The sequence below is a fragment of the Dama dama genome, chromosome 5, assembly GCF_033118175.1.
Source record: "Dama dama isolate Ldn47 chromosome 5, ASM3311817v1, whole genome shotgun sequence".
Taxonomy (NCBI): Eukaryota; Metazoa; Chordata; class Mammalia; order Artiodactyla; family Cervidae; genus Dama; species Dama dama.
The window spans coordinates 92,342,700-92,364,318 of record NC_083685.1 but is presented as its reverse complement, the minus strand read 5'-3'; the positions used below and the strand labels follow the sequence as shown (position 1 = coordinate 92,364,318).

Sequence of the window (21,619 nt, the reverse complement as noted above, 5' to 3'; positions counted from 1 at the left end):
GTGCTGCAGTCCATGGCATCGCAGAGTTGGATACGATTGAGTGACTGAACCACGACAGCAACAACAAGCACCTCGGAATAAGGTTCACAACTTTCCCAGCCTTGCTCTGGGGAGAGTCTGAATCGAACTATTCAACTAGCAGCAAAAATGATGGAATCACAGACAAGAATAAACATTATCACAAAAGTTTTTTAAAAATCCTAGAAGAAACTACACAGAACAGAATGCAGGCATGAATCACAGGGTATTTGTTGAATCAGTTTGTGACCACTTGGCTTGTTTATATCTGGTCATTTTCATCACATGGATTTCATTTTGCTAGAACTCCAGAAGATTCAGACACAGAGGAATGGCCTCCCAGCTGCTGCGTTCCCACGTCTGTGGTTTTCCTGTGATATAAACAAAAGATTCTGGAGGTATGGTCTCTGTTAGTGTTTGCTGGTGTGGGTCTGGGGGAGAGATGGGTGGTGGGGGCAGTTTGAAGGAAACCCACCTAATGAAATGACAGTTCACATAAGCAACACCTGGAGTGTTAAAGCCCCTCCAACTGCTATTTTACTAAAAAGAAAAAAAAAATTCACTCTTCCTTTGGTAAATGTAGAAATTCTTTCCCCAGCTGCCTTCCGACCTAAAGTGTGTGGCAGGGCAGGAGAGGAGGCAGCTGGAGCAGATCATGCTTAGGATGTCGGGAACATTCACCAGCAGTGAGGGGATAATCAGAGCCTGCAGAATCAATCTTCAGAGTCACGTCTCTGTAAGAAAATGAGTGAGCCTCAGTTTGCCTGCTCCGAGTCTTCTGCTTGTAAACACTCGGATGCTGGAAATACACATTCACCTCTGATTGGTGAAAGGATCAGACTTTTGAAAGGAAACTCTGTGACGTCGGCTACTCAGGACTCCCCACTGAGCGTCATTAAAAAAAAAAAAAAAAATCCCGAAGCTTAAGTTTGGGTATTAACCGCTTTTTTTGTTAAATATTTACAACCTACTACAAAAGCAAATTCAGACTGAATGTCTGGCTTACACAACCTTGTCACACAGCCGCTCCTCCTGATCAGAGGGAAAGAAGGCTAACACTTGCTGGCACCAGGCCAGTCTCCATCCTCTCAACGCTCTGGGAGGCAGAGCCCCCCGTTTCACATACCGATGAAGTAACCTGCACCCAGAGAGGTTGTTATTTGCTCAACACGCCCAAAGGAAAAATGAGAAGAGTTAGGTTTGTCTGACTCCAAAGCCAGTGTTCCTTCCACTGTACTCTGCTACTGGCCAGTAGGCCCCTGAGAAGTTCTTTCTGCAGAATTTGTAAGAATGCTACAAAAGTCTATGACTCTAGAATAGGCACTGGCAACTTTTTTCTCTAAAGGGCCAGACTGTTAATATTTTAGGCTTTGCCAGCCATCTGGTCTCAGCTGCAATTACTTAATTCTGCTGTCGTAGCAGAAAAGCAGCCACAGATAACATACAAATGAATGAGTGTGGCTGTGTGCCAATAAAACTTTATCTGGCGGTGAGCCAGATGTGGCTCACCAGTTGTAGTTTGCCAACCACTGCTCTAGAAGGCTCAAAGAGTGGACGGCTTTGTGTTATTTGGCTTAGAAATCAATGAAGGGACTTTCCTGGTGGTCCAGCCTTTAAGACTCCGACCTCCTAATGCAGAGGGCCTGGGTTTGATCCCTGGGCAGGGAACTAGATCCCATATGACACAACTAAGACCTGGTGCAGCCAAATAAATAAATGTTAAGGGGGGAAAAATCAATGAAGAATTGCTTATTTCCAACTTAATCAATCAACAAATATGAGAGTCTTCTCTATTCTCTGTGGTCCATGCACTCGAGGTATTTACATTAGGAAGAAAAGACACAGGCACCTAAAAGCCAAAGAGCAACATGAGGACACGCATGGGAAATGCCAAGGAAGAGGCCTGGGGACTGAGGGTGGATGGACGGGCCACCATGATATTAGAAAACCAGAGGTGGGACTTCCCTGGTGGTCCAGTGGCTATGAGCCTGCACTCCCAATGCAGGGGGCCCAGATTTGATCCTTGGTCAGGGAACTAGATCCCCCATGCTGCAACTAAAGATCCTGCCTGCTGCAAATGAGGCCCGCTGCAGTGAAATAAATAAATATCTAAAAAAAGAAAAGAAAACCAGGGTCTGCAACCTGATCAAATAACCCTGCCCAGTCACCAGAATTCAGAAAGAGTTGGAAAAACCACTGAGTGGCAGGAATGAAGATGAGTTAGAAGTGACTGCCTTAAGCACACCACCACCAGGGCTTCCCTGGTGGCTCAGCTGGTAAAGAATCTGCCTGCAATGCAGGAGACCCAGGTTCAATCCCTGGGTGGGGAAGATGCCTTGAGGAAGGGAATGGTTACCCACTCTAGGATTCTTGCCTGGAGAATTCCAAGGACATAGGAGCCTGGTGGGCTACAGTCCATGGGGTCCAAAAGAGTCAGACACGACTGAGCAACCTTTCACTTTCACCCACTCTGGGGAGGCCACACGAAGGGTTTTCCGCACATGCCAGATGCTGACCAAAGGCAACCCCTCCTTCAGACTCAGGAAACATACCTGCTCCCCGTTTCACTCTCAAAGGACAAACAACTGACTTCAGGTGCGAGATCAATTGAGCACCTGCAGAAACTCCTGGAGGGCTCTGTTCTCCTCCTGATTGGCGCTTTAAGCACCGGAGAGCCCGCAGGAGCTACAGGTGAGGACTGGGAGAGACCACCTGCGCTCACTCTCGGACGTTCGGGGGCAGCACTTCCTGAAAGCTTACCTTGCTCATGGCCGTAAGGGCAGGGTCGCAGGCAGCATCCAGGTCCTGGACCAACAGCTGAATGCTGCTGGAGATGACACTGCAAATCAAACACACCACTGTGGTCATGGCTTACAGAAGTGACTTGTGAATGACCCACCGACACAGCCCCTTGCCAGGGTTTTAGGCACCTGTGCAAAACCTAGCTTCACCATTTCATCCGAAAAACTCGAGTTTCTTTATTTCAAAAAGGAATGAATGACAAAGAGGAGCATCTTGGCTCCACTCTCCTTCTAGCTGTGTGTCTGGTCTCGCTCGGGTGTGTCCCCACTCGGTCAGGACACAAGATCCTGTGGCTCATCTCCCCTGCTGCTATGCCCAGAATCCCTCTTCACTCCTCCCAAAGTACACGCTTTCCTAAAATGTTTAAATCAGACCTTGGAGGGAAAAAAAGGTTGAGAGAAAGAGAGGAAATGACCTAAGAAGAGAATCTGGATTTTTCCTCAGTAAGTGGCCGATGAGAAAGCTGAAGCTTGTCCTTCCTCAATCTCACTTAAAGGCCATGACAAAACCCTGCCAGGTGGCACCAGGGCAAGAACTGATTCCAAAGGCTTTCATCTGAACTCCTTGGACACACACCCTCCCACCCCAAATACATCCGTGCCCTGCCCACTCCTCCACCCGCCTCCATGGCTAAAATCAGGTCGCTCACCCTTTACATCCCGAAACACTGGAGTTGAGGCTGGCCCTCTGTGGATTGAGGGGGGCAGACAGGAGGCCCTGACCTGACCTTCCTGCAGGGATGGCTGAGGTGGGAAAGTTCTTCTTCCCTGTTAGTCTAGATTGTTGTTGTTGTTTAGTCACTAAATTGTGTCCAACTCTTTTGTGACCCCATGGACTATAGCCCGCTAGGCTCCTTTGTCCATGGGATTTTCCAGGCAAGAATACTGGAGTGAGTTGCCACTTCCTTCTCCAGGGGATCTTCCTGACCCAGTGATAGAACCCAAGTCTCCTGCACTGGCAGTCAGATTCTTTCACTGCTAAGTCACCAGAGAAGGCCATTATTATAGACACTGTAGCAATAAAACCCCTGTAAGCTAAGAATGACTGCATGTGAGGAGGCAGGATGTGGGTCAGCTGCACCAACTTCTCAGGGTCCTTAGTGGCTTGTGGAGAAGATAATCCTGATTCAACAGAAGGCTCTGGGAACCTCTCAGGTTCTGCAGTGACCTAAGCTGATGGCCTGAGACGCACTGCTCTGGGCAGGGTAAGGGTAGAGTCTCGAGCAGGGACTTGCAAGTACGCACGTGCTGAATGTGTCCATTTCTCCAGTCAGATTGATTCGTTCAATCAGACTCACATCGACCTTCTCCTTGAGTTTCTCTTCCAGCTGACAGAGAGAGAGAAACATGCTTAATGGTTATTGGAAGGAGCACCATAGTATGACTACTTTACACTTACCGAGTGTGATGATTCGGGTACCATTCTGGGCACTTTTCACGTGTGGGCTCATTTAATTCTCATGGCCCTGTGAAGAAGACTCTATTATGATCCTCACTTGATAGATGAGAATGTGGAGGCATGGCCTACCCAGCTCAGTGAGTGGGAGGGAGGGAACTGAATATCCTCCAGAACCTGTGCTCTCTGACCCTGTGCTATATTTGGTTCTCACTACACACTGACTAATTAATTTGTTTTTAAAAGTTGTTTATTTCATTTTTATTTTTTTATTTTTGGCTGTGCTGGGTCTTGGTTGTTTTGCTCTGACGCTCTCTAGTTGCAGCGGGCAGTGGCTACTCTGTTGCAGTGCACAGGCTTCTCATTGCCCTGGCTTCTCCTGTTGCAGAGCACAGGCTCTAGGCACACGGGCTTCCGTAGTTGGGGCTCACAGGCTTAAGCTGCCCCTCCGACATGTGGCATCTTCCCAGATCAGGGATGGAATCCGTGTCTCCTGCACTGGCAGGCAGACTCATCCACTGCACCATCGGAGAAGTCCTAATCAAATTTAGTTTTAAAAAGACCCCCATTTTTAGATTACCCCCTGCCCTGTGAATTGCAGGCTTACCCACTAACATTGGAAGCCTCCAGGGGTAGGTGGCAATAAAATCAAAAGTCTTCCCTGAGCGCTGGGATGGACCATTCCCCCACCTTATTAAAGTGTTGGGGATACTGAGGTAAACAAAAGAAACATGGTCTCTGCCTCCATCAGCCTACAGCCGAGGGAGGGAAACTGGCTGAGCTCCCAGCCGTCTCGAAGAAAAATACAACTGACCAGGAACTGTAAATATCTCAAAACATCCCAGGAATCGCTTCACTGAGCAGCCTCAAACCCATTTATCACAGAAACTCTAAGAATAACGAATGTTTTGTCTTAAATTTAAAATATCTCTTAGGGGTGGGTAAATTAATGTAACTTTTTGGGAAGGCAATTTATTTAAAAAGCAAACATTTAAATATACACTCCCTTTTGGCCAGCAATTTTGCATCTAGAAAGATATTTCAATGACTGATGAGAACAAGGTACAGAGATGTACAGGAGTTCTTTGCAGTGGTCATGAATTCAGCTGATATTTACTGACAGCCTATTCTGTGCCAGGATTCCCTGACGGCTCGGACGGTAAAGAAACTGCCTGCAATGCAGGAGATGCAGGTTCGATCCCTGGGTTGGAAAGACATCTTGGCGAAGGGGATGGCAACACACTCCAGTATTCTTGCCTGGAGAATTCCATGGACAGAGGAGCCTTGTGGGCTACAGTCCATGGGGTTGCAAAGAGTCAGACACGACTGAGCAACTAATCTATTCTGTACCAGGCTCTGTCATGATGTAGTCTGTGAACAAAAACAGATAAGACCCTCTTCTCGTAAAGCTCACACTCATAGTGTTGTTTATATTAGTGAAAAACTAGAAACAATCTGCACGTTTGTAAGACACTGAGGAGACAAATTATGGCACAGGCTCACAATGGCTTCAACCCGTCAGCTGTCTTTTCCCATTACGTTGACAATAAAATCCAACTATCCCAACTTCTAATTATGATTTGGGTCCTCTCTAGCTCTCTGGCCCGCATCTTGCTCTCCCTACCCTTGCCTGCTCGGCTTTAATTATAGTGAACTCTTAAGGTTCTGGAACACACTAAGGTCTTCTCCTTCTCAGGGCCTTTACGCTTCCTGCTTCCTCTCCCTCTCCCTGCTCATCCCGCTAAGCCAGCTCCCTTGTTTTGCCACTCCCCAGTGCCCAGCCCTTCCAGGCAACCTCCTTCCAACACTCACGTCTCTGCTTCATTATCACCTCCTCTGGGAGACCCTCCTTGACTACTCTACCTCAGTAGGCAATCTCTATTAGCACTGCAACATCCGTTTCTTTCCTAGAACTTCCCACAAAACTGGGGTTACATCTTGCCTTACTTGTATTATCTGGCTCTTCTATTAGTCCTAAGTTCCATGGTAAGAAATCTGTCTACTCTGTTCACCACTGTGAATTAATACCAAATACGGTGCCTGGTGCCTGATAAGTGCTTCATAAAGAGCTCTTGAAGGAATCAATGGCACACTTATGCAGCTGATAAGAGTAAATGTGTTATAATTAATGAACTGATATTGACACATTATTGGCACTGTATTTTAAGCATTTTTTTCAATTCTTTATTGCTTGGATTCTTGAGTCTCTTCGGTTTCTCCCTTCATTTCTTCTTGCATCCCCCCAACTGCAACCTTCTGTGTTTTTTCTTAAGGAAACTGGGTTGTTTGCCTTGTAGCTTTTCTCATGGTATGATTTTACTGATTGTATCCACAAGGTACTAATTGGCAAGTTCTTCTGTGCCTTGTGTTTCCTGTAAACTGGAGCTTGATCAGATACAGATTTTACTTATTACTTATTTCTGGCTGTGCTGAGTCTTTGTTGCTGCACAGGCTTTTCTCTAGCTGTGGTGCCCGGGCTTCTCATTACAGTGGCCTCTGCTGCTGTGGAGCCCGGGTTCTAGGGCATGCGGGCTCAGTAGTTGTCATTCTTGGGCTCTAGAGCACAGGCTCAATACTTGTAGCACACAGGCTTAGGTGCTCCATGGCATGAGGGATCTTTCTGCACCAGGGATTGAACCTGTGTCTCCTGCATTGGCAGACGGATTCTTTATCACTGAACCACCAGGGACGCCCCAGATTTTTTTTTTTTTTTTTTAAAGAAAACCCCTTCATGGAAATTCCCTGGTGGTACAGTGGTTAGAACTCGGAGCTTTTACTGCTGTGGCCTGGGTTCAATCCCTGGTCAGGGAACTAAGATCCCACAAGCCGCATGGCACAGTTAAAAATAAAAGAAAGACAGAAAGAAAACTCCTTCATGATGATGCTGTGTACTTCCATCAAGAGATACCTGATGTTTGCCTTTCTCTTTTTGTAAACTCAGCAACCACTGATGGTCAATGCCAGATCCATTATTCCATTAAGGAGGTATAAAAGAGTGCTATTCGAATTCTATCTTTTCTTCTTCATTTATTTGCTGAAAATCCGCTATAAAGATACACTACCCATTGTCAGTGATTTGGTTATCCTGAGCTACAAGTCAGAGAGGCAAAGCAGGATAAGAACTTTCCCTCTTTTTGCCAATATTCAATTCATACCAGTGATTTCTTAGTATCTTCCAATGTGGTAACTGAATTAAAAAAAATCATTGTAACCAAATGGATTTAAACATATTTAATGTTTTCAATCCATTGTAGCTAATAGTCTCAGTGATACTTATATGTCTCATCTTTGACTAGCAGAGCTGGCTCCTGTAATCAGCTTCCTGGGGCTGCCATAATAAATTACTACAAATTTGGTAGCTTAAAATAGGAAGGTATCCTGTCACAGAATCTGCAGGCCAAAAGCCCAAAGTCAAGGGGCTGGCAGGGCTGGTTCCTTCCGGGGGCTCTGAAGTAGCACTACCCCATGAAGTAGCACTACCCCATGTCTGTCCTCTCCTGGTGGTGGCTGGCAAACTTTGGTGTTCCCTGGTTGCATCCTTCCAGTCTCTGCCTCCCTCATGTGGGCATCTTCATTGTGTCTCAGTGTGTTAAATCTCCCTCTCCTTTCTCAAGGGCTTCCCTCATAGCTCAGTTGGTAAAGAATTCGCTTGCAATGCAGGAGACCCTGGTTTGATCCCTGGAAGATCTGCTGGAGAAGGGATAGGCTACCCACTCCAGTATTCCTGGGCTTCCCTTATGGCTCAGCTGGTAAAGAATTCTCCTGCAATGCAGGAGACCTGGGGTCGATCCCTGGGTTGGGAAGATGCCCTGGAAAAGGGAAAGGCTACCCACTCCAGTATTTTGGCCTGGAGAATTCCATGGACTGTATAGCCCATGGGGTCACAAAGAGTCGGATATGACTGAGCGACTTTTGCTTTTCACTTTCTCCTTTCTAAGGACACCGGTCATTGGATTTAGGGCTCACCCTAAATGTAAGACTATCTCATTTGAGATTCTGATTTAACTACATCTTCAAAGACTCTATTCCCAAATTAGGTCACATTTACAGGTACCAGGGCTTAGGACCTGGACATATCGTTTTGTACCATAAAACCCACTACCGCTCCTGAGTCCTTTTTAAATGAGTCTCATAGTCTTGCTTTTTGTATGATCTGAGGTTCCACGTTCATCTTGTACATTTCCTCAGACCTGGAATTAGTCATTTCTTTAGGAATGACTGGTTCCCTTCAGTGAAAAATGGTATTGAGAGAGCCCAATATAGGTGCCAAAAATGTATTTACTTTTACAATCAGTAAAAATAATTTTCTCTAACAAAAAACTGGCTATATCTATCGTGAGTCATCAGAATGGTCTCTGATCTACTAATATGTCTAGAACTTCTAAGGATCTCCTCTAAAAAAATAATGCAAACCATATTTAGATGTTCTTTGTACGACTACTCATAAAAGCAAAAACTGGAAACAGTATAAACAATTGTTAGAGATACTGTTAAACGATTTATGGTATAGCCCCTTATTGGACTATTATGTAACCATTACAATGATGGCAAGAAAGACTTCAGAGCAACAGGAGAAATGCTAACACTGTGATGTTAAAAACAAGAGGATATGAAAGTGAACCAAGTTAATTATAGAACATATGAAACTATGTTCATGGAAAAGCACAGAAAAAAAGGCTCCAAATTGCTAATATTATTATTTGAGGGTGATGGGATTGAGAGTCATTGATTATATAGTTCTTTTTGGTACCATGATTATTTTACTATTAAAATACCCTATTTATATGTGTGTGTTTTTCTCTTTCTGCACACACACACACACACAAAATAGTTAAAATCGTGTTTCTTCATCAAAGAACTCTGTGCCCTGCCTTGAAGGTCCTCATAGATACTGCCATCCTGCCCTGGAAGTTCTGACACTAAACAGGTGGCTGTCTCTGGCTCCAAGGCCAAAACTTCACAGGTTATTCCTGGTGTGACTCCGTGTGACCATGTCCCCAAGCAGGGCATACTACTGCCCCCGCCTCTGGCTGGCTTAACCTCAACTGTGAAGTTCTGGGGGGACCCTTCTCTGGCCTCCTGTATTCTTGCTCTGGCTCACAGGTGCTCCAAACTATAACTGTCTGAACCGTAAGTCACTGCGGCCTTCCTATGATCTAGGCATGCAGAAATAAGAAATCCCAAAAGGGAAGAAGAATGGAACCTTCCCTAGGTATTTTCTTTCTCTTGACCTTAAGTGAATTCCAGAGCCAATGTGGAAAGGAACTTCTAATCCCATGTTGAAGGCTGAATGGAAAATTCTTCTGGGTCTTCCTTCTGCTAATGGGAGCTCCAGCAGGGGCATCACCCTTTCCTGCTTCCCGGTTCCTGAACGTCAGCATCCAAACAATGGTTATTTGTTTCGGCAGAATAGAGAATGCTCCATAAATTTCAGGAGACACATAAAAGCCCAGAGGGTTTTTGCTGAGCCTGGTAACCCTCCTGAGAACAAAACCACTGGCTGTTACTCAGCACCACCAAGTCTGGGGCCTAGCACCACTATGCTTATTACTGCTTTTCACATATGGGAGACAAGGCTACTGACCTACTTTCAAGAGGGCACATCATGCCCTCTGAGTGGCATACACAGCTCCAGGGAGGAGGCTGGTCAGTCTCGCCCAGCCTCCCTTTAACATGGTCCTTCTGTGCAGTAGCTGCTGGGGCTGTCTTCTGGCTGGACCTCAAGTTGTTCCCCAGGGGAGGCCAGCGGGTCTGCCCGAGGTTGTGTGGTCGTCTACCTGAGCTCGGTGCCCCAGACAGCGCAGGAAGAGAAGGGGGCATGTGGGTGGCCGGGGTGGCTCACCTGCTGGGTGGTGGCCAGGCAGTACTCGGCGGTACTCAGGATGCTGCAGATGAGGCAGAGCTCCTCCAGGGTGAACTTGGCCGCCTCGGAGCCCTCCTTTTCCTTGAGCAGGCTGCTGATGGTCAGCCCGCCACTGCTGCTTGTGGTTCTGAGGAAAAGCAACAGGAACTAGTCAGGCCAGGATTTCTCCCTGGCTTCCTGACCTGGAAACAGCACATCATAAGAAAAAGAAAAGGGGGAAGGAAAGGCTGGACATGGCCCAAACAAATCCACACACAATGAGGCCCTTCCGAGTGACCTGACCTTGACGGTCATCTGTTTAAACTCTCTGATCATCAGAAATAGGAAGAGACAATACCAACAGTGAGCCAGTTGTCAGTCATATTAACTATGATGACGCTCAGGCTCCTGAGCGGCTTCTCTGCTTAGCCTGCAATTTCCTCATCTGCACAGCTCATTCAGGATCACCCAGAGCACAAGAGCTGGTTCCCCAACTGTTTTTCTCAGTTAAGAAAATTCTGCCTGGGAATCTGTGCTTGTGGAGAGGTTCAAGAGCAAAGGTTAATACACGGTTTCTGGCCAAAGTCCTGACTGCCTCAAGAAACATAAAAGCATCTCATCTCTTCCTATTGATCTAACCATGTGATCACAATATAGGAAAATGTAGTTTTTAAAATAACTTCCTATAGTTATAAAATTTAAACTGTGAGATTCTGCTTTTTTTTTTTTTTCTGGCCATATTGTGTGGCATGCAGGATGTCTTAGTCCCCTGACCAGGGGTCAAACCTGCACCCCTTGCAGTAGAAGTGAGTGGTCTTCACCCCTGGACCACCAGACAAGTCCAGATTCCACTTTTTAGAAAGACAGAATTCAATGACACTTATCTTAAAAAAAAAAAAAAAAAAAGGAGAGATTCTTTTCCTTCAAAAACCAAAAAAATCCTAAACTTGCCAGTCTTATTGGTAATTAAAGATTTGAAGACGTTTTAATTTTTAGTACCTATAAGGGTATAAGGACATGGCCCTCTCTTCCACTATGGGTTAGGAGCAAACTATATAATCATTTTGGAAGTATATTTCAGGAGCTTAGAAAAAAATCTTTAGACTATTTGACCCAGTAGTTCTACCTCTGTTCAAGGACACTTTTCTGAGTGTCATCTGAAATACCAAAATAGTGAACCCAATGTAAATGGTTAATTAAGAGAATGGTCAATAAAAAAAAATCTCAGAGATGATCAATAAAAAAAAATCTCAGAAGTTAGCTTGGGGTCTTCTGTATGTGGGAACATCATGGCATCATGATGTTCATGATGTTAAAAAAGTGTCTTGACTGGAACTTCCCTGGTGGTCCAGTGGCTAAGATTCTGCACTTCCAAGGCAGGGGGCCCAGATTCGTTACCTGGTCAGGGAACTAGATTCTGCAGGCTGCAACTAAGAACCGGGCTGCAGTCAAGTAAATTAAAAAAAAAAACACAAAGTGCCTGGATGAATATTTTTACTGTGCTAACTGTTTTCTGCTCTTCTCTTCCGTGTGGGAGACTGACCTCTGAAGACTTATCTCCCAGGCTTCCCCAGCCCTCTGGTCTTCTGTTAGTTTCTGCCAACAGCCATGGCCGCAGCAAGTCAGAGAGGCTGAGCAGAGAGGAGTCTGAGTGACAACGAGCCCTCCTGCTCCTTCTGCTTCAGCATGGTCCTGGCAGTGAGCCCCTTTGACCACAGTCCCGTGGTCAGCCCTTTGTCCACAGCCCCAGCCCTCAGATGAATTTTAAGGTAGTAACAATTACCCACTAGTGTTTGGATGCTTCAGAGTCCTCCATTGGTTCCTTTCACTTGCCCCTGTTTTTCTAAACAGTCTCTTTACTGACAATGCCACAGCCATGTACCATTTGTTTCCTGCTGTGACACTGACTAATACACGTGGGAAAATGCACACAGCGTGATGTTAAGTGAAAGCAGCAGGGCACAAACCTAACTATAAGCACTGCAGTCCCAATTCTGTCAAACAAATAAACAAAAGCACACAGTTGCACACACGACATATATAGAGAGAACAGAAAAATGTATACTGAGAAGTTCAATTTGTCTTCTCTGGGTGGTGTTTTTTTTTAAATCTTCATCTTTGTGCTCTTCTGTGTTTTCCAAACTATAACAAACTTACATTATTTTGAAAATCAGGATACCAGTTATTAAAAATTTAAAAACAATGTTAATCATATTCAAAGAAATCCTCATTGGTGAAACATTACCTGTTACTTTAAATGTCTTGTAGAGCCTAGGGATTTTCTTTCCTCCTGAATAATGTAAAACTCCTATATATGACATATTTTAGTGACCAGGACAGAAGCTCATTCCAGAACTGCTGAATTTAGCTATGGGGAAGATTTATAACTACTAAATTCTGAAGCATTGCTTTCGACCCTATTCTATTATAATAGAAACTGCTATATATCCCAAGTATCTCTGAAATTCTAGTTGAATGATCCATTTTACTTCAAGTGATAAGAAATATGGGCTTCCCAGGTGGCACTAGTGGTAAAGTTTCCGCCTGCCAAAGTAGGAGACTCCAGAGACATGAGTTTGATCCCTGGGTCAGGAAGATCCCCTGGAGGAAGAAATGGCAACCCACTCCAGTGTCCTTGCCTGGGAAACCCCATGCACAGTCCATGGGGTCTCAAAGAGTTGGACACGACTGAGCAACTGAATACTCACACACAATAAAAAATATAACGATGTTTTAGTGCCCCGGAATAATACAGTCAAGTCACTATAATTAGGAGCTCTGCTATACAATGACCTTGCCACAAACCCCCCAACACCTTTAAACACTGGGCTCCATCCAAGACAGCAAGATGTCCTAAGAGAGACTCTGGCCTGAATGAAACTGCCCTTACTGTTCAAAAGTCATCTCTACCATAACCCCACTTTTTTTTTTTTTTTGCCAAGTACCTATCCCTGAATCACTGAATCCACGTGAACTAAATCCATCTATAATGGGACTGACACTCTGGAGTCCACCGTGCTAGGATGTGACCTATGCTGGTGACCAGAGAGGGCATTTCCTGTGACGGTCCTGATTGGCTAGGGGATCCCATTTGAGAGGAAACCATCTCAGACCCTTAGAAACTCCATCAGGGGATTTTCCTGATATTCTTAGCAGTTCAGTAAACAACTTCAGAATGGATTTCCTCAAAGATTTCCATATTTAGGTATATTCAGAAGCTTACTTTACCACTCACACCAGGAAGAATGGGAACTCACTTGGGCAGGTTGCCAGAGAGGATTTTCCAGGCGTATTCGCGGAGATACTTCTGGAAAATGGTGGTCAGGGCGATCATGGGCTCCCCGGTACTGAGCTGCGAGCACTGCACCATGCACTTCTTGTAGTAGACGAAGAGGTCAGCGCAGCTGGGGAGCACGGCACCTCCCTCGTCCGTGTTGGGCTTAGGTGGGCCCTGGGCCTTGAAATCAGCCACAAACCGATCTATCAGCTCCCCAAGGTTTCTAGCAGGAAGAAAACGTGAAATGTCATTTTAGTTCAACAAGGAGAAAGCAGTTGTGCTTGACTGCCACCAGGAAATCATTCCTCATGCTTGTTACATTGAAAACTGGACCCATTTTAGTAAGTCAAAGACAAATATTATATGATATCACTTGTATTCAGAAATGAATCTGTTCACAAAAACAGAAACAGACTCACAAACAGAAAACAAATGTATGATTATCAAAGGGGAAAAGGGGGGTGGGGATAAATTAGGAGCATGGGATTAACATACACACTACTGTATATAAAATAGACAATTAGCAAGGATTTACTGTATAACACAGGGAACATTCAATATCTTATAATAACCTATATAGGAAAAGAATCAACCTATATAGTTGAATCACTTCGTTGTATACCTGAATTAACACAATAATGTGAATCAACTATACCTCAAGAAAAAACAATTAATTTAAAACACTAAAAAAATTGGACCCATCTTTATCAGTATCATCAACCAACCCCCCCCCCCCCCAATAATAACATCGATGACAAAATATGGCATTTGTCTGCTGCTTTACACTTTTCAAGGCATTCCATGGTCACATTTGATCCCAAACCCCTGGAGGAAAGACAAAGTATCACTGGACCCTCTAAGAGATGACAAAATGAAGGCCTGGAAAGTTGGTCACACAATTTTGTGGCAAAGCTGAGCCTAGAATCTACTGCTTAGCTGTGTGCCCTGGTCCTAGTACCATATTAGTACCAGTTTCTCGTGCCAGAAATGAAAACCCTACATGATGACAGTCATCATTTTCTGAACACTTATGATGCACAGCTCTTTGTAAGCATCACTTCATTGAACTTCACTTGATCATCACAATGACCTTATGACCCAGGGACTAACACTAACCTCCTTGTTATAAAGCGAGGAACAGAAAAGGACCTTGTCCAGAGTCATACAGCCAGACAGCGGGGGAGCCAGGATTAAAAGCCAAGCAGCCTGCCTCCAAACTTCATGCTTCTTACCCACCCTACCCTGTGCATACATGCATCGCTTCAGTCGTGTCTGACTCTTGGTGAGCCTACAGACTGCAGCCTGCCAGGCTCCTCTGTCCATGGGATTCTCCAGGCGAGAATACTGGAGTGGGCTGCCATGCCCTCAGGGGATCTTTCCTACCCAGGGATCGAACCCATGTCTCTTACATCTCCTACACTGGCAGGCAGGTTCTTTACCACTAGTGCTGCCTGGGAAGCCCTCCACTCTACCCTACTACTCCTCAAACACAAAGGTATAATGTCAGCAAACACTTAGACATCCTTAACCCAAAGGTGGGCTTCCCAGGCAGCTCAATGATAAAGAATCCACCGGCCAAGCAGGAGATGTAGGTTTGATCCCTGATCCGGGAAGTTCCCCTGGAGAAGGGAATGGCAACCCATTCCAATATTCTTGCCTGGGAAATCCCATGGACAAAGGACTGTGGCAGGCTACAGTCCAGGGGGTTGCAAAGAGTCAGATACAATTTAGCAACTAAAAAATAACAATAACCTAAAGGTTTCCAGCAGATAGATACCTAAACAAAGAGGAACTGTAATGAAATATTCTTTACAAAAAAATGCTTTCTTTCTCCTTTAATGCAGTTTATTCTTACAACTTCTGGAATTAACGATGCAAGAATTTCTGAGAGGAGAGAAACTGTTGAGCAGCTCCAGGCCTGCCCCAGGTCACAGTGGTGATGATGGTGTTAATTTTCGCCCAGTTCCCACTCGAACGTCACTGAGTTTGCCTCAGTCACATTGAGTCATCACTGTCGCACCCCACAGGGCTGTATTAATCGGTCCCCACACAGTTGTGCTGTATGAAACATAGGAAGAGGAGGGTGTTCCCACCCGCCCTGACATTCTGCATCTTCTTAGCTTACTGTCTGAGGCTACAGGAACTCAGCTGTGCTTTTTACATGTATTTATATAACCGTCAGGAAGAAAAAGACAAGAACCACACGCAGTATCAATTAGCACGAACAGGAGAAGACTGACACTACTTTACCCAAGAACTTTTGTTACTAAGAGTTTATGACATCCAGATACAGTCACTCTGCCCTCAAAGGACTTCAGGCCTAGCCTGGTGCACTGTGACGGTGGGGATGGTCAGCAAGCCAAGGAGGAGCTTGACCTTGGAAAGCTCCAGGGTGACCAACCCTCTTCCTGCCTCACCTTTCCATTTAATCTCCCACTTCTCCTCCACGGTGTCCCCATGCTTCAGCTGGACTCCCCTCAGCTGCCCCCTCAGCTCTATCTCTAGCCCCTAACTCTGTGCCCTTGCCTGGATGACTTCCTTGGTGTCTCTCCCATGGCCATCTGTCCACTGCCCTCCTAGCTCAGCTCAGGGGGCACCCAGACAACCCCTACTCACGTCCATCCTCTATATAATTGCAATTTCTGGCATCTGTAACGCTGACACTTTTTTTTTTTAAATATACTACTATACAATGTGAAGATGTCACTTATCCTGGAAACACTTTTTTTTTTTTAAATATACTACTATACAATGTGAAGATGTCACTTATCCTGGAAACATCCTTCTCCCATCCTGAGCCTGCAGTGGGCAGTGCTCATCAGGAATGGCTGTCTTTCTCACTGATCTCCGGGGTAAATTCAGATCCTTCCTGAGACAGTCCTGTAGCCAGTCCCTTCTTATAAGGTGATGTTGGTACCAAAGGTGAAAGCTGCTTGCTCTCCAGTGGTAGAATCTTCTCTGTGTCACGCATGTTATCGTAAGATTCTTGAGAGCAGGGATAAGGTCTCTGTTACTTCTGCTCCCCCTTCATGCTTATGCGTGAAACTAATCTCCAAATTATGTTGGTGCCCAACCTCCACATCTTGTCCCTAAAGGGTGGGAATGGAAGGCGAGGTGGGGGTAGGGCTGGTGCACAGAGGAGCTCAGAACAGCAGGCAAGGCTTCCATTAGAGTCCTTCTATGAGAGACTCTAACCTCTGGATCCACGGTGCCTACCAAAACAGGGGCCACAGCTCTGAACCATTTTTACTTGACCCTCTCATCTAATTCCCCTGGAAGCTGAAGCCAGGATACTTCGTCATCTACCTCCTATTTCAGAGTCAAGCTGATGAGTAAGACTGTAAATCAATTACGATCATAGAACAGAGACAAAAACTTCCTCATAAACAAAGCTCTAACAAACTTCCACATTTTGCAGAATGTTCACTGGGTTACTTTGGACACTGTTCTCTGGTGTGAATGAGAAATAAACCAGTCAGAGTATCCCACTCCTCGCTTTCACCTAGCACTCTTCATCAGCGTGCTGCTATGCCACATGAGACACTGGAAAACGAGCCATCAAGCAGCTTCACAGAAGAGAAGAGGAAGAGTCACCCGGATGGGAAGGGCAAGGTGCATGAGCTGGCACAGAGGGTCCAAACCAATCAAAACCGGACGGAGCACTTAGTATGTGCAAAGTGCTGTGGGCTGTAAGTATCAGATAAAAATGAATTCACCTAAAAAAAAAATGCTACCATTTCTTCCAGACACCCAATGCTACCCTGAGTTTCAGCATGATCTTATAGGAAGAGCTACTGGAGAAAGGGACATGGTGCATGCTGACCTGTTGAACGGAATTGTAGACTTGCCCTTTATGCCCTAAACCAATTACAATCAAACAAACGTTTATAAAGTGTTAAGTCCTGCTCATGGTGCTGTGAGGATAAAGACACAGTATTCTATTAGGGGATAGGATGCTTATGCTTCCTATGAGGAAGTCATATGCTTATGCTTCCTATGAGGAAGTCCTGCTCATGGTGCTGTGAGGATAAAGACACAGTATCCTATTAGGGGATAGGATGCTTATGCTTATGATCTTAAGATCTCAAGATGGCAATAAATTGCTAGTTTTGCAGTATAGACACTACAAACAATTTGTTTTAGACAAAGAAAATATGAGAGGAAACTAGACAGAAAATTTCACAGCAGATCCAGGTGAAAGAATAAAGGCCTAAAGTCAGAAGTACAAAGGACTTCGCTAAGACTCCATGCTCCCAGTGCAGGAGGCCTGGGTTCGATTCTAGTACACACCCCCCAAAAAAAAATTTCTTTAAAAAAAAAAAGTACAGAATATGACATGAGAGGGAGAGGACGGGGAAAGGAGAGGGCTGGCTGAGGTAGAAGATACCTGCAGTTAGGTTCATACACATCTGAATTCCCACAGCAAACTAGTGTCATACCTTTTACCCCTCCATACTGTGTTCCAAAATGGTTCTTTGGTATCTCTCTTACCCTAGGCTGTAAGCCTATAAACTAGGTACCTTGCTGCGTGCATTATAAATACAACCTCATTTAATCCTCACAGCAGCCCTGATCAGAAGGCATTAATACCCCCATTTTAAAAATGAAAAAACCGATGCTGAGAAAAATATAACTTGCCCTAGGTCACAGAATTTATCGGAGTTAGAATTTGAACTGGGGCCTATCTCTAAGGTACTATCTCCAAGCCAAGCTCTATCCACTACCCCAAGCTTTGATTTCAAATCTCAAAAGCGCCATACAGATCTGTGGTGTCACAATGACTGCTCAGATTCACTTTCTTTCCAGCTTAAAGAAAGACATCATGGGTATGGATGGGGTCTTTTGCCTTCTTCCCTGTAACATGAGCTTTTAACCCAAGAACTGTATAAGCATTTCGGGGGAGCCATGTGAAATACTGCTGGGAGTGCCACCGATATGAAAAACCACGTGGGAATACAGACTACTTCAGAGTGATGGCAATAGAGGGAAAGATTAAAACATAGAGAGAAAAACCACACTGCGGACCAAGCTTAGGTATGGATGACCAAGGCTGTTTTTCCTGGTGGATCTGCAGGCAGCATTCACAGAAATGGTATTTTAACTGGAAAGTACAGGAGTGATGGCTCCAGAAGAGGAAGACAGTAGTCAGAAAAAGTGGCAAGAGGATGAGCTGGGGCGAAGCAGCTTAAGACCCCAGGAAGTTACAGAACTTGTTCATCCAAGGGTACATGCAAGCTTCCCAGGTGACGCTAGTGGTAAAGAACCTGCATGCCAGCGCAAGAGACATCAAGAGATGTGGGTTCCATCCTTGGGTCGGGAAGATCCCCTGGAGGAGGGCACAGCAGCCCACTCCAGTATTCTTGCCTGGAGAAATGTACGGACAGGGGAGCATGGCGAGCTACAGTCCACAGGATCACAGAGGGTCAGACATGACTGAAGCCATTTAGCACACATACACCCCTTCCTTTTGACTGGGGCAGGGGAGTTGGCTCTGGTGTGGTCAGTGAGGTTGGAGAGCTAAGCTCTGGCTTGAGCACACCTGGGAGATGGGTTCCACACAGGTATATGGAGCAGAAAAATAACTACATGGAGGATACTGGGAACAAGTTTCTCATGGCTGTAGAAAGCAGTTACAGACATGGGAACAGGGAGGCTCCAATAAACCCTGCGGTGTTAGGTTAGAATTGGAGTTACTGGCATAGACTGATGGGTTTAAATATATAAATAGGTATAAGAGGGTAAAAATATACATAGATATACACATACATGTATGTCTTAGCTCTCTCAGCTTGGAGGGCCTAGAAGCATGATACTCAAGAAGTAATGAACATACCTGATGACCAGCACTTAGTTTCTAAACATTTCCCGCCAAGGGAACAAGGGATTCTGGAAAAATGGATGACTCCAGGGCTAGGTTAGGAAAGTACAAGATGAGTCTGGTGTATTTTGCTGTGCCAGAAAGAAAGTGCTCAAAAAACACTAGGGGCATACAAAAAGGATGGAAAACCAGCTGGAAGGGGCCAAGTCAAGGACAATTTGACCATTAAAACAAATAATGATGGATCCTGGAAGAGAAGAAGGACATTCAGTGGAAAAACTGGTAAAATCCAAATAAGGCCTGGAGTTAAGTGACTAGTACTGTATCAGTGTTAACCAGCTGTTTTTGATGATAACTGTACTACAGTTATGTAAGATGCAAACATGGAGGAGTTTGTGAGAGAGAAATGGAATATCTGCACTATTTTTGAAATTTTTCTTAGGTCGAAATTTATTCCAACATAAAGTTAAAGGTTAAAAAGATAGTAATGGCTATAAACCCATTGGATAAAACAGGAATCCACATGTCCATGTTGATATAAATAAATGGAGAAAAGAGAAAGCTGTTTCTTAAAACAGAAGACATGCAGAAGAAATGATGGGATTAGAAAAATAATTACTTGGCAACTCTCTTAGTAATAAAGGATTTAAACAAATGTCATTAACGGATGGTAAAATAAGTAAGTGAAATATGAGAAAAAAGCTATTTATATGGGTTCATGGTTAAGTAATTAACACTTATTAAATGCTTATTAATTAACCTGGCCGATACCATCTAAACCAAGTAGTAAAACTGAGCAGCACAAGTTATGAGACACGTTGACACTGTATGTCTCGTGATAGGAGTCACTGAGAAAAACACAGCAACACTTCTGTATGAATCACGACTCACGAGGCTGCATCAGTCAGAACCAGACTGAGGGACATTCCACAAAATAACTGGCCTGCACTCATCAAAAATTTTCAGGCTATGGAAGATAAAGAAAGAATAAGTTATTTTTCTGGATGGAACCAAAGAGTTGTGACAAATAAATGTAACCTGCGATCCTGGAATGGATTTGGGATCTTTAAAAAACAGGATTGGGACAAATGGGGAAAGTGAATGGGGTCTATGGATTCAATGCAAGTGCTGTGTCAAAGCTACCTTCTTGATTGTAATGACTACACTGTGGCTATGTGGGGCTGTCCAGGTGGCTCAGTAGTAAAGATCCGCCTGCCAATGCAGGAGACATAGGTTCAATACCTGGGTGGGGAAGATCCCCTGGATAAAGGAATGGCAACCCACTCCAGTATTCTTGCCTGGAAAATTCCATGGGACAGAAGAGCCTGGTGGGCTACAGGCCATAGGGTCACAAAAGAGTCAGACACATCTTAAGAGACTAATAAATAAACAAACAAAAACCATGTGTATATCTATATGAGAATGTGTCTGTCTGTGAGTGTGTCTGCTCAAAGGTGGGAGGGACAGCTATTAATGGAAAAATCTGGGTGAAGAATACACAGGAGCTCTGTGTACAATTCTTGGAACTCTTCTGAAAGTTAGAAGTTAATTCAAAACAAACGATAAGCAACGTCTGTTTACAGAGAAACTCTAGGCTTGACCAAGCTAGAAGCGGTGGCAGGCTCTATTTCAACAAAAGCTATTACAGAGAACTCAGGAGAATGGGCAGAAATGGAGTCACTAACAATTTCTCAGCCTGAAAATGTCACTGAATGGAGTGAAGAAAAAGTGGTTACGGAGAGAAATCAAATGGGCAGAAATGGAGTCACTAATAATTTCTCAGCCTGAAAATGTCACTGAATGGAGTGAAGGAAAAGCGGTTATGGAAAGACATCGCTTCTGCAAGAGTCGGCCAAAGAAAATGACTACATCTCCAAGAGTAGAAGAGATACAACTAACTTCCTCCTTGGACATAAACAAAAACTGAGAAACCGGCTCAGGGCACAGGAGGACAGCTCGGCCCAGCTGGGTGAGAGGTGACTTCGGGACAGCCCCACTCCTGCCTCCTCCCTGGGCACCGGCTCTGCGGTCCTCCTGCTGCTGCTGGGCCCTGGGCTGGGGCAGGTGCTGCCAGGACGCTCCCCGGCAGGGAGGGCGCTACGGGGATGAGAGAGTGGACCCCACGCCAGGCTCAACAGAGAGCTGGCAGCACAGACCAGGCCACCCAACCACCTGAGAGCATGGAACAGGACTGCCATAAGGGCAGGGCAGACACGGCTCCCGAGCCCTGTTTTCTTCTGCCAGGTGCCGACACGTCGTGTCGTTTCACCCTCGCCGCTAATCCTTCGAGGGGGGCTTTATACACTTGATGGTAGAGGGTGCTAAACAGACTCGGAGAGGTGAGGACCAGAGCTGGAGGCCCGAGGAGGAGTGCAGGGCTCAGATGCAAGTGCAGGTCTGTCTGGCACCCAGGCCCATGCTCTTTCCACTACCTTGAGCTGGGTCTCTGTCCTCTGGGAGCGTGTGA

The 21,619-nt window shown here is 45.1% G+C and overlaps 1 protein-coding gene across 1 annotated transcript in view; it reads right to left on the bottom strand.

Moving 5' to 3' along the window:
• VPS53 (VPS53 subunit of GARP complex) overlaps positions 1-21,619 on the bottom strand; it is a 122,710-nt gene that overhangs the window by 30,084 nt on the left and 71,007 nt on the right. Inside the window, exons 14-17 of the mRNA XM_061143030.1 lie at positions 13,315-13,557; positions 10,058-10,205; positions 4,065-4,147; positions 2,779-2,857 (exon numbers count right to left, since the gene is read on the bottom strand). Of these exons, the coding sequence (XP_060999013.1) occupies positions 2,779-2,857; positions 4,065-4,147; positions 10,058-10,205; positions 13,315-13,557 (553 nt within the window). The remainder of the gene's footprint in view (positions 1-2,778; positions 2,858-4,064; positions 4,148-10,057; positions 10,206-13,314; positions 13,558-21,619) is intronic.